Source organism: Pelobates fuscus, chromosome 3 (genome assembly GCF_036172605.1).
Source record: "Pelobates fuscus isolate aPelFus1 chromosome 3, aPelFus1.pri, whole genome shotgun sequence".
Classification (NCBI taxonomy): Eukaryota; Metazoa; Chordata; class Amphibia; order Anura; family Pelobatidae; genus Pelobates; species Pelobates fuscus.
The window spans coordinates 213709904-213723592 of record NC_086319.1 but is presented as its reverse complement, the minus strand read 5'-3'; the positions used below and the strand labels follow the sequence as shown (position 1 = coordinate 213723592).

General features: G+C 42.3%; 1 protein-coding gene across 1 annotated transcript in view; it reads left to right on the top strand.

Moving 5' to 3' along the window:
* Positions 1-5518, top strand: part of ZMAT2 (zinc finger matrin-type 2) — a 34461-nt gene extending 28943 nt beyond the window's left edge. Inside the window, exons 5-6 of the mRNA XM_063445422.1 lie at positions 745-890; positions 4716-5518. Coding sequence (XP_063301492.1) covers positions 745-890; positions 4716-4859 — 290 coding nt within the window. The 3' untranslated portion in view covers positions 4860-5518. The remainder of the gene's footprint in view (positions 1-744; positions 891-4715) is intronic.
* Positions 5519-13689: the final 8171 nt, after the last annotated feature.

Sequence of the window (13689 nt, the reverse complement as noted above, 5' to 3'; positions counted from 1 at the left end):
CCGGAATCCAAACCGACCTTTGGTCCGTTATCTGACGCTGGACATCCTCACATACCTCCAGCTTCAGATTTTCCCCATAGGAAAGCATTGAATAATGCTTTCCAATGGGGAAGTCTAATGCGCCAGTGTGGCCATTTTAACCCATTAGGCGACATGGGTTGGGGGGCGGGAGGGAGGGGGGCACTGCAGGATCCTGCAATGCCAGGAAAACTGGTTTGTTTTCCTGGCACTGGAGAGTCCCTTTAAATCCAAGGTTAATATCTTTTGGTTATGTCAACAGTTTTAGGCCGTAAATAAAAGTACCTAGGCACACCTGAGGGTTTCTTTTTAAAAGGCAGTTTTTATTTGAAACACTGAAATGATGACCATGTTTTGGCTCCTTCATGAGACTTAGTCAAGTCATGACAAAGGCTCATGTAGGAGCCAAAACGTGATTTTCCATTTTTGTGTTTTAAATAAAGACTGCCTTTTAAAAAGAAACCATCAGCTGATCCCAGATACTTGTATTTCCCACCATAGGATTTCTGTGGGAACTTGTACCACCCTGTTGGAAGTAACCCCTCCGTTAAGTGTGTACCGCCATCTTCTTCAATTGCAAACAGACGTTTTAGGCAGAACATTCTACTGGCAGTAATATTGTTTGTTCTACATGCAAGAGAAGAAGGTAACATAGGTACTCAAGTTTTATTTAAAGATAAAAATCTATTTTATGCATATTTTACAAACCATGTATTTCCATTTCAGATCAAAGGAACTTGGGAATGTCTATGAGAGTAGAACGTTCTACACTAGACCAAGTAAAGAAACGATTTGAGATTAATAAAAAGAAGATGGAAGAAAAGCAAAAAGACTATGACTTTGAGGAGAGAATGAAAGAATTGCGGGAAGAGGTATGCATGGTTAGCTAGAGTCAAACAATTGGCAGATATGTGTGTTTGAAAGTTTGTACATTGTAAGTCCTGTTACTTGGATATGGTGGATAAACTGCATTATTTAATGAATGTTTTCCTCTTCTCTGCACAGTGGAAATCTGGGGACTATCTGGCAGAATGACATTCATAAAACAAGCGTAATTTTTACTTTAACAGTACATTATTCAAGGTACCATACCTTGGACCCTGTGGGGGAACCTTGGTTTGTGTAAAACTGTTTGGCAGGGAAGTGGGTGATGATGCCATTAGCGGCTAGCACCACAACCTCTACAACACCATTGGTGAGAAGAAATACACCCCTGTTGGTTATCTGATTTGTTCAGTTGTAAGCCCTGGTCTACCTGCAGTGCTGTGATTGACAATACTTAGCTAGAAATACTCCTCCTGCTCTCTTCAATGCATTCGCGTTGTAATACTGATATTCAAAAGGGCAGTGAGAGGTATTTCAGCCTTACATTGCACTTTTGGAAAGGTGTCAGTTTTTACGGATGAAGTAGGAGCTGTGCCTATTGCATGTGGTGGGTTACAGATTTGTTTAAGAAAAAGGGAAGGTCTCTAATTTATGTCTGGTCCACCACCAGGTTTAGCATGTAGTAGCAGGGCACATTTCCATCCTACACCAGCTTGTCTTCTTTTCCTTCGTGATGTTGCAGCACTGTTTACTAATTCTGGTTATGTTGCTGCATCACCTGTACTTCCAGTGCCCTAGGATCGCAGTAAAGGTTATGTTAGAAACTGAAATGTCGATCTGGGAATAAACACTTTCAGAAATATTTGTGGTGATAATAGTGCTGTAACGTTCTGACCATGAAAAATAAAAATTGTGCTCACAGGAAATCCAGGCATAGAGCTTGTATTCACGAGATCCCTGTCCTCGTGGCAGTTTGCTTTGGGGAGTAAACGGAGGCCTGAGCAGCGAGAAACACATGGAAAACAGAAGTTAAATTGAGCAATAAAGTTTGCACAGTTTTAAAAATACAATCGTCCATCCATCTACAGTATGTCACAAAAGTGAGTACACCCCTCACCTTTTTGTAAATATTTCTTTATATCTTTTCATGTGACAACACTGAAGAAATGACACTCTGCTACAATGTAAAGTAGTAAGTGTACAGCCTGTATAACAGTGTAAATTTGCTGTTCTCTCAAAATAACTCACCACACCGCCATTAATGTCTAAACCGTTGGCAACAAAAGTGAATACACCTGTGACGATTTGAACTTTGTCACTGGTTCTTGGAGGAGCCTGCTGGCCAGCCTCTTACCCTGTGACTATGGCCCCTGCAATAGACCTGGCTAAAAAACTTTAAAAGGCTCGGTTCATGTGAAGTATGTACTTTTGTACACCAGACAGAGAGACCGATTGTTAGCACTAATTCTCTGGAACTGTTTTTGGCATGAGACCATGTGCACGGTCGGTCAAAAAGAAGACCCCTGAACTGATCTTGGTGATTTTTGGATATGTTGGTCACCCAGATCAGGGCTATCAGGGGATGTAACATTTGGAGGTTTTATGTATTTTTATGGTACTTTAAGGGTGTTTAAAAAAAAAAAAAAGAAAATTAAATTTTTATTTTTTTTTCTGTGCTTGGAGATAATTGGATTAGAATTAATACAGTTACTGATCCAATTATCTCCCAGGCAGAGGATAGGGATTGTGTGCTATGTGTGGGAGTGCCTTACATTGTAAATGTGTTATTATTGGTTTGTAAGTTTGTGTCCCTGTCCCCAACAAGGTCCATGTGGGCGTACACCTTGCTTGGGGACTTGCATAAAAGGCCAGTGTGGCTCCCATTAAAGAGAGATTCTTTTTACCCCTTCATGAAGTCTTGGCTCATGTTTGGGGATTGGAGAACTACATTCACTGGGAATTGCTCGATCACAATACTCCCCTGAGTATAATCACTAGCTCTTATAAGAGATGTTCCTGCTACGCTCTCTGGAATAGGAGAGGTTCACCCACTGGAAGCTGGATCCTGGTCTTTGGTCCAGGGTGGGTGGAGGACGACAAGACCCCAACCAAGCTGCAGCGATTTGTGGGGTTTACGGTGGTTATGGTGTTCCAGAACAGTGCTTATGGTGCTCGCAAGTACTAGGAAGCAGCAATTGACTGAGGTTCCCAGAAGGAGTGCCAGGCGGTGCAAATTGGGCCCAATTAGCCATTTTCCCTCCCTGGAGTCTTGTGACTCGGTGTTACAAGGTCTCAGGTGTGTGTCTCACAATCTGTCATATGTGTCACTGAAAGTTCAACATGGCAAAGAATTATTGCTCTACATAAAGATGGCTTAGGCTATAAGAAGATTGCCAAGACCCTGAAACTGAGCTGCTGCACGGTGGGAAAGACCATACAGCAATTTCACAGGACAGGTTCCACTCAGAACAGGCCTCGCCATGGTCGACCAAAGAAGTTGAATGCATGTGCTCAGCATCATATCCAGTAGTTGTCTTTGGGAAATTAACGTATGAGTGCTTCCAGCATTGCTGCAGAGGTGTGGGGGGCGGGGGGGTCAGCCTGTCTGTGCTCAGACCATACGCCGCACACTGCATCAAATTGATCTGCATGGCTGTCGTCCCAGAAGGAAGCCTCTTCTAAAGATGTTGCACAAGAAAGACTGCAAACAGTTTGCTGAAGACAAGCAAACTAAGGACATGGATTATTGGAACCATGTCCTGTGGTACGATGAGACCAAAATAAACTTATTTGGTTCAGATGGTGTCACGCGTGTGCGGCGGCAACCAGGTCAGACAAAGGCAAGTGTGTCTTGCCTACAGGCATGGTGGTGGGAGTGTCATGGTCTGGGCCTGCATGAGTGCTGCCAGTACTGGGGAGCTACAGTTCGTTGAGGGAACCATGAATGCCAACATGTAGTGTGAAATACTGAAGCAGAGCATGATCCCCTCCGATCGGACATAACGACCCCAAACACACCTCCAAGATGACCACTGCCTTGCTAAAGAAGCTGAAGGTAAAGGTGATGGACTGGCTAAGCATGTCTCCAGACCTAAACCCTATTGAGCATATGTGGGGCATCCTTAAATGGAAGGTGGGGGAGCACAATGTCTCTAACATCCACTTGCTCCTTGATGTCATCATGGAGGTGTGGAAGAGAACTCCAGTGGCAACCTGTGAAGCTTTGGTAAACTCCATGCCCATGAGGGTTAAGGCAGTGCTGAAAATAAATGGTGGCCACACAAAATATTGACACTTTGGGCCCAATTTGGACATTTCCACTTAGGTGTGTGTACTCACTTTTGTTGCCAACGGTTTAGACATTAATGACTGTGTGTTGAATTAGTTTGAGGGGGCAGCAAATTTATGTTATACAGGCTGTACACTTAAACTTTACATTGTAGCAGAGTGTCATTTCTTCAGTGTTGACTTGACACGTGAAAATATATAATAAAATATTTACAAAAATGTGAGGGGTGTACTCTATCAGTACGGTACTTACAGTATCTCATAAAAGTAAGTAAGGGTAGTATTTATAGCCTGGCTGTAACATCAATGTTTCAGCATTCAGTCTAGTTTGGGCAAGGTTTTTTAATTTATTTTTTATTCCAATCTTTCTGAATATCTGTTGGTTTAAAAATTGTGTATATAGCCTTTGCTCTTGAGCTTTCCCATCATATCCATCAGTATTGTGGTAAAAGTTCTACAACAGCTTGAGTGCCAAGGTTTGTCACCCACATTGTAAACAATTAGTACTGTGTAGACCCGTTAAATCATTTTTGCTTTCCTTCTGCACTTCCCTCACCTCATTTGTTCCTTCTTACTGCTTTTAGGAAGAAAAAGCACGTGCATATAAAAAAGAAAAGCAAAGGGAGAAGAAGAGGAAAGCAGAAGAAGATCTCAACTTTGAAGAAGATGATGAAATGGCTGCTGTTATGGGTTTCTCAGGTTTTGGTTCCTCTAAAAAGGGACACTGATGTGACTTTAAGACAACATTCTTATTACCGAGCAGTTATGATTTTTGTTTCTTGTCTTTTTATATTGAACCAGAGCATTTTTAAATTCTTTCCATGCCTTAGCTTGCAGCACAGGATTATGGGAATTTGAACAGAGCTACTGTAAACATTCTCACTGACCAATACTGTGAAGAAGCATTCTTTGTTCTTGTAAAAAAACATATTAACCATTTTCCTATGGGGCCTTCAAAGGCCTAGTTTTTTGTTTGATAAAAAAATCATTCATGATCATAAGTGACAGTTTAAACTGCCAGCATACAAATTTAAGAACTGGGTAAAAATTGCTAAAACAGCTTTTAATTGTTTACAGTTTGTTTTTAAAACTACTAGAGAAGGCTGTTCCATAAACCATAAAAGCTTTGTTTAATATAAAAAGACTGTTTTATTGGTTATTTGAGGACTGGCAACTCCAAGGCCACGAGAATTTTGTTTAGTTTTTTGGATTCTATTTTTCATCCGGGCTGTCTTTTTTTGTTTCTTTTACTGCTTACGTGGACTTGATCTCTAAAATAGTGGGGTTCCTCACTTGCAGATAATTGTTTTCCAGGACATCTGACATGGGGACTCTACCAGTGAAGGACATTAAAGTGTACTTGTCACATGTGGGTTTTAATAAAATGAAAATTAAATTCTTTATTTATAAACTACCTTCGTTATGTCTTTTGTGTTTTTTGGTTTGTTTGGTTTTTATTTTTTTGTGCGGGATTTTTTCTTTACCCATGCATTCTGAAGTTATACATAAAGTTACTGCAAAGTTGTGAATACAATTATATACGAATAACATGAAAATATGTTTTTATCTATTTAGTTCTAACGTACAGCTGCCGCTCCTATAAAAGATTGAGCCACTAGTCGAGTATAACTAAGAAAAACAATATTAATGTCAGGAGGGCGCTATTGAATTTGTTTTTCAAAGTATAAATGTTTTTAAACGTAAAACAGTCTATTTGAAGGAATCACATCTATGTTTGCCTTTTCAATGGCACCCTCCTTACATAATTGTGTGTTTTTTTCTTTAGTTATACATAAAGTTGTTATGAGTATACATTTTCATAGGTTGTGGAAAACTTTGGTTCATACTTAACCTTCCCCCATCTCCTGTCAGTGATTGTCACCGGCACATATAATACAATGTGAATTAAAAAAAGATGCATGCCAAACAAGATCCTGTTTATGCCCTCAATTTTGTGGGTTCTTCTATAGAGCTTCTTTTTGTAATTGATATGCATACAAAAACAAATGGTGATATTGGAGGGAGTTGCAGGAAGAAAATGAGAAATTACACAGTTTTTTCCTGCAAAGTATGTTGAATCATGTTTTTTTTGTTTTTTTTTCTCCTCCTCTTTTTTTGTCATGCCAATGGTGCATATGTTTGCTAAGCATGCAAAACAAATACACTTGCAATGATGTGTCAAATTCCATGTTTGGATGGTTTGTTTTATGCATATATGTTGTTTTCTCATATATATCTAGGTTTGCAGTTCTCAGCAAAAGCAATACTGCATTTTCGGGGTGGACACTGTTCTGTTGCAATCAATAGCAATAAATACGATTTGTTTCTCTTTTATTATGGAGAGTTTAAAATGAAATGAAAGGCAAAAACAACCTTAAATTAGTTGGAAATGACCCGTGTCTTCAGCATCCATGCCCCCACAAACACACTTTAAAATAAATTCATTGCCACTGTCACGCCTGCTGATTTTCATTATTGCCATCCATTGTGAGGAGTCTGGAAGCGAACACTTTTTATGGGAAACCATTTTCCCTTCCCCCTGCCATGTAAATCTCCACTCCGGTCCATAATATTTGTCAATGTTTGCTTCAATGGCCTTGTGCTGGGTACATTTTGTGTAGATAAACATTAATAAAATCCAGTCCCTACTATTTTGGTAATGAGCTATGATAGCAATTCGCCTATGACATAAAATAATAATTCTCTCTTTTCTGCAGTGTAGGTCAGCATGAAGCACCTATGCGGAAAATTAAAAAGCGTTTTTGTTTTTTTTCTCTCTTCATAAACTGATATGCTTGTGTTTAGGATTACTCCAAGGTTTGAAACAGTCAAGCATTTAAACTGACCTGGTTTTTAGAAGCTGTGATGAGTTTTATTTCTGTTGGTCTACAGCAGCGATTTTATGTTTGCAAAGCTTCATGGGGAATGTAGTTCACAAGCATCGGTTGGGCTAAGGTGTTTCATCACTGGTCAATGGATTGTTTTTGAAACATTATTACTGTTAGTGTGCACTGTATTACTACTCATTGGAAGACTACATGCTCACAGCCTCAGCACAGAGGATTCCCAAAGAGAATGGCTTGTAAAGGCTGCTGACAAACTTGTCTAACAGCTTTTGCAACTTTTTTTTTTTTTTTTTTTTTTTAAATATATCCTCCATGAAATATAGCTATAAATATTTTAATTGGGGCTATATCTACTAAATTAATATAAAAAAAAATTATATATATATATATATATATATATATATAATTGTTTTTTTATTATTATTTATTTATTTATTTATTTATTTATTTTTCAGTGGAGTGTTTCTTTTTTGCTTGATTTTTCCAGTGCTAGCGGTCATTGCTAAATTGAACAAGTGTATCTCATTCAGTTTCTACCCACGGTCCCCTTGTTAACATCAGGGCTCCCATTAATGTGAGGAAAGGGTATTTTACTTGACGTTATGTGCATTAATGGTAGACACCAGAGTTTTCCTGGCAGCTGCACTCCTTTTATGTGATGTTAAAAGCAAGGGAGGGGGCGTGGCCTGCTGCTGGAGCTGAGCGGACGCATGTAAGATCAGCTCCGACTTATAGAGACCAAAAGAGCAAAAATAAACGGCACACTGAGCGCAAAACCACCTACAAATACATATTCTGACGGGGGAAACAACCACCATGTCGCACAGACAGAAAAATAAACCGGGTAAAACTGACAGAGCTTCATTCTTCTTAACAAAAACTGCGGCCTCCAGATTGAGGGAGAATCAGGAGCCTGCACAAGATGGCGACGCCCAAGAAAGGCGGGAAACTTCCCCCTCACCGCACACATCACCCTCTCGTGCACCAGACGAACAGCCCCTAACAATGGGAGGCATAAGGGAGATGATGGAAGAGTTCACTACCAATATACAAAACAATATGAAGAAGCAACTTCAGGAGCTGAAAGCTGAATTGCATAAAGAGGTGCAAGAGATCGGTAACCGCACCGCATTAATCAAAACAAAACTGGACGAACATGCTGTAGCCCATAACAGCCTGGCGGACAAACTCCAAGAACTGGACAACATTGTGGAAGCACACAGACTCAAATTGGCAGATATGGAAGACAGAGCGAGGAGAAACAACCTCAGGTTCCGAGGCATCCCAGAATCTGTCCAGACAGCTGACCTTCATAACTATCTGTCCGACATGTTCCAAGCTCTCACCCCAGAAATCCACCCTGATCAACTTATAATCGATAGAGCGCACAGACTGCACAGGCCCAAACATCTACCACCTAAAGCAGCAAGGGATGTGATCGCTAGAATTCACTTCTTTCACGCCAAAGACCGAATCATGAAAGCCAGCAGAACGGCAGGCATGCCTGAAGAATATAAAGCTATCAAAATCTTTGCGGACTTGTCAGCAGAAACCCTGCACTTCAGGAAATCGATGTCGCCCATCACCACGACCCTGAGAGAACAAAATGTAAGCTATCGCTGGGGATATCCTGCTAAACTCCTCGTCTCACATCAAGGTGCGGTCCACATGGTCGCTGATCTACCACAAGGCATTCGTAAACTGAAGGACTGGGGACTGCCGCTGCCACCCGGTGGACCTGAAAAACCGACGAAAGTTCCAAGAATGTCGCCAGAATGGTCCTCACAGTGAAGAGCTCGAGAAATACGTAACTATATTACACAAACACACGCACACCTAAACAACATGACAACCCTAGACTCTGTTAAACTTCGACAGAACTTTTTACCCTCAATGCACAGCACAAGTTCGGACTGATTATGGTCATATAGCCATTAAGCCCGGGACATTGGCAGCTATCGCAGCTGGTTAGACTTTGACTCTGCCCCACACAAAACAGATTTCGCAAAAGGGCATGAACTGTGCACAAGGACCTTGTCATTTATCTCAATTACGAGGTCAAAAGATGTGGGCTCTTGGCCTGTAACTTAATATTTGTTTTGAATAATAATTGTTTGGTTAAAATGTATGTTCTACTGTTAAAATTGCTCTGAGGCCCCTAGGTGAATGACTAAGTTATTAATAGGCATCACCTGCACCCCCCCCACTACCCGCACCTACTGGTTAGGTGGCGGATCGCGGCCCCGAGTATGGGAGCCCGTCTGGGTACACCACCCATTGATTGCTCTGACCCCTCCCTACACCCCTCACTCTCGGCACACTAGTAACTTGTTACACCCCAAGAAAATGCATTCCTCTATTTAAAACCAAAGTTGGGCGCTCAAAACCGCCACGAAACACAGGGCACACTTAAAGAAACCATGGAGGCACAAAGTTAGCACAGATAACACCTTTACCCCAACATGAAACTGGTCACCTATAACGTAAAAGGTCTAAACACACCAGGCAAGAGACGCCTTTTATTGCAAGAACTCAAATCTAAAGGGATAGACATTGCTTGTATCCAGGAGACGCATCTCCAAAACGCTAAGACACCTGAATTATACACTAAATACTTCCCCAATCAATACCATGCGCTGTCCGCAAGTAAAACGAAGGGAACATCCATTTTAATACACAAGGATGTAGCATTTATTGAGCAACGAAAACTAATAGACCCACAGGGCAGGTTCATCGTGCTGGTGGGTCTCTTTAATAATACTCAGTACACCCTGGTCTCGGCGTACTTCCCCAATACAGGGGCAGAGACCTTCCTTCACCGTATCATGCAAAAGGTTGAACTGATCAAATTAGGGGGGCTGATCCTCTGCGGCGACTTTAATTTTATCACTTCGCCAGAGGAAGACACGACAGCGCTCCCACAAGGTGTAAGACGGGGGCAGATGGTCTCCATATGTAAATCACTCTCAAAAAAAAAAATCATACTACACAATATATACGACAGCTGGAGGGTGCTTCATGCAGGGGAGCGTGACTACACGTTTCACTCGAAAGTTCACAACACTTACACAAGGATCGACACCTTCTACGTAGACCAACAAACATTGGCACAAGTCTCTAGCTGTAACATTGGGGAAATAACTTGGTCGGACCATAGCCCAGTCTACCTAACCCTATTTGACTCTTTCCAATTTAAAGGAAGAGGAACTTGGCGAATGAATGAGTCGCTCTTACACGACCGCACTTTCACGTCGCAGGTACATAAAGACTTGGCGAATTACTTTAAAGAGAATTCTAACGGAGAGGTGTCGGACCAACATGTATGGCTAGCACATAAAGCTGTCGTGAGGGGAATTTTCATTAGGCGCTCCTCTTACCTCAAAAAGAACAGACAGAAAACCTTACTAGAATGCCAAAAGCTACTGGCAATAGCGACATCCCAAAATAAACTTAAACCATCCCCAGCCCTATTAGAACAAATACAAACATTAAATAACCAACTCATAGAACTGAATGCAGCGAAAACTGCATACTGTTTGCAAAAACTGAGGGCAACGTCTTACCACCACAGTGGGAAAGCAACTAAATACCTAGCCAATCGGCTAAAAACAAAGCTAGCCCAATCCAAAATACCCTTCATACACACCACAGACAACAAAAAGATCCAAAATCCCCTAGATCTCTCTCAAGAATTTGCAAAATACTATGCAGATCTTTATAACTTAGGACAACGTCCCGGAACAGCTCCTCTAGACGACAATTTGATTAAAACGTACCTGGCAAGACTCCCCTTACCACAGCTAGACCAGGCACAACTTTCGACATTAATTGAACCGATCACACTAAATGAAATTCTAAACACAATCCAACAGCTACCAATGGGGAAATCCCCTGGGGCGGATGGCCTCTCTAATTCGTATTATAAAACATTCGCAGACATATTGGCTCCGTGGCTGGAGCGGACGTTCAGGTCTGCAACAGACACGGGTCAACTCCCCCCTGAGATGCTTCTAGCCACGATAGTGACCCTACCCAAGCCAGGAAAACCCCCAGACCAATGCAAAAACTTCAGACCCATATCACTGTTGAATTCTGATGCTAAGATCTACGCCAAGATACTAGCCACCAGGATGAACAAACTACTCCCAACACTGTTAAATGACGACCAAACTGGGTTCGTACTGGGGAGACAAGGGACAGATAATAACAGAAAATTGTCCCTAATTCTGGAAAAAATGAGGGGAGCTGGTCCCGGTGGTCTACTCTTAGCCCTAGACGCCGAAAAAGCCTTTGACCGCCTGGGCTGGCTCTTCCTCCGCCGGGTATTGGAAAGGTTTGGGTTCCCGCAGCAATTCATAAAGCAAATATTTGCCTTGTACTCCCGCCCCACAGCCCAAGTCCTGCAGGCTGGCTTCATGTCCACACCATTCGATATTACCAACGGCACGAGACAGGGGTGCCCTTTGTCACCCCTGCTTTACGTGCTCGCCTTAGAGCCCTTACTCACTGCAATTAGAACCCATCAAGAGATAGAGGGAGTGGACTGGCACGGACGGCAGGTTAAAATCAGTGCCTTTGCGGACGATATTTTACTGTACATTACAAATCCAATAAAATCATTACCCCATATTATGCAACTCATTAATGAATACGGGGCGCTGTCCTACTATTCCCTCAATACTACTAAAACACAAGCTCTGGGCTTGAGACTAGACCCAAATGTACAAGCGAGACTTAAGAGGGAATACGTATTTGAATGGAGGACGGACAACATAAAATATCTGGGCCTGACATTTACTAAAAACCCTCAAGATATGCTCCCCTCAAACTACATTAGGGTCTGGAGGGACTGCACCGAAACTCTGAAGGGCTGGGGAAATCTTTTTTTGTCCTGGACAGAGCGTATCATAGCAATTAAAATGACGATATTGCCCAAGCTCCAGTATCTGTTCAGGAACCTCCCATGGCAAGTGCCAAATTCCTATTTTAAAAATGTGCAAACCAAGTTGATACAATTTGTGTGGGGAACGGGACGGGCGAGAATATCCCAAAAAATACTAATGGCACCCGCAAAAAAAGGGGGGATGGCGTTCCCCCACATTAAGTCGTATTATCAAGCAGCAATACTGGCATCACTACTAACGCATCTTAAAGGGTCAGACCAGCCCCAATGGGTACTTATGGAGAACCAAACCATGACCCCCTTCCGGGTATCTAGAATACTATGGCTCCCTAAGCCCCTCAGACCAGTAATCCCGTCCATGCCGACACAGCTCAGCTTAGCCTTTAAAACCTGGGACAAATATAGAATGCACTTCGAATCGCAACATCCACTACCGTTAGCTACCCCTATTGATGCAATCCCGTACTGCATCCCCACATTCCACGCAGCACCTTGGAGAGACAGGGGAGCCACTCACCTGACGCATTTATGCAAAGGCGGTAAATTATTGCCGTTCTCGACACTATGCGGCAAGTACAAGATACCTCCCTCCTCCCACTATTCATACATCCAACTACAATCCTTTCTCCACAAACAAACTAAAGAACAACCACATGAGCAAATTCCAAAAGGGAAAACAACAATCTGGGAACACACGGGAATCACAGGGGTACTCCCTCAAACTCTCAAACCACTATCTGAATGCTACAAAAGTATTCAGCCCTACCAACCGTTCCACAGCTCCACTCAGGCACAACAATGGGCTGCAGACACGAACAATGACATCACAGACGATACATGGTCACACATAGTGACATCAGTAAGGAAACTGGTGAAGTCAGCCCCACTGGTTGAACAATATTTCAAAACAATATATAGGTGGTACATGGTGCCAACCCGCCTGCACAGATTGTTCCCCAATACATCCCCGACTTGCTGGCGATGCACCAGAGACGTAGGCTCCGTCCTCCATATCTGGTGGCGATGCCCAAAACTGGAAAGGTACTGGGAGGAAATAAAACTAATCATAAAACAATCCACCAAGGTCGAACTGGCCTTAGACCCCCTGACCTTTTTGCTACTAGACATACCAACCGACTTACCTACCGCAACTAAAAAATTGATATATCACATTCTATTGACGGCACAGAGGGTCATAGCGAGAGCCTGGAAATCCCCTACTACACCGAAAACCCTTCAGCTCATACAAGACATAGACAAGCAACTCATATATGAAACCCATTACTCTGCGACACAAACGAACCAACATAAACACACAGACGCATGGGAAATGTGGAGATCATGGAGGGCGGACACACGATCTACCCCGAGTTAACAATGCTTTGTAATGACACACAACAGACATAGACGTTCCATAGACATAGGTTGGACACTAGACAGCTATCCACTTGGTACCTAACAAACTATGCCAGGTAGCAGCGAAACAGACAAGGCGGACTCAGCAGGAATTACTTAAGTCACCGTAATCCCTATAGGCACGTAATTGTCGGTTGGGTACCACAACATACCAGGGCAAGCGGTTTGAAATATTATGCTGGGAATGTAATCACTAACTGTAAAATGTGTAACGTACAATGTAAAGTGAACGTATGCCTTCCCCTCCCCCCCCCCTCCCCTCTTCTCTTCTGTATCCCTCCCCCCGTTACCACGACTCGTGGAAAATTCAATAAACTTCAAGTTTCAAAAAAAAAGCAAGGGAGGAAATCAGTTATAATTTTAAACCTCTGTTTTTGAATCATGTACATAGAC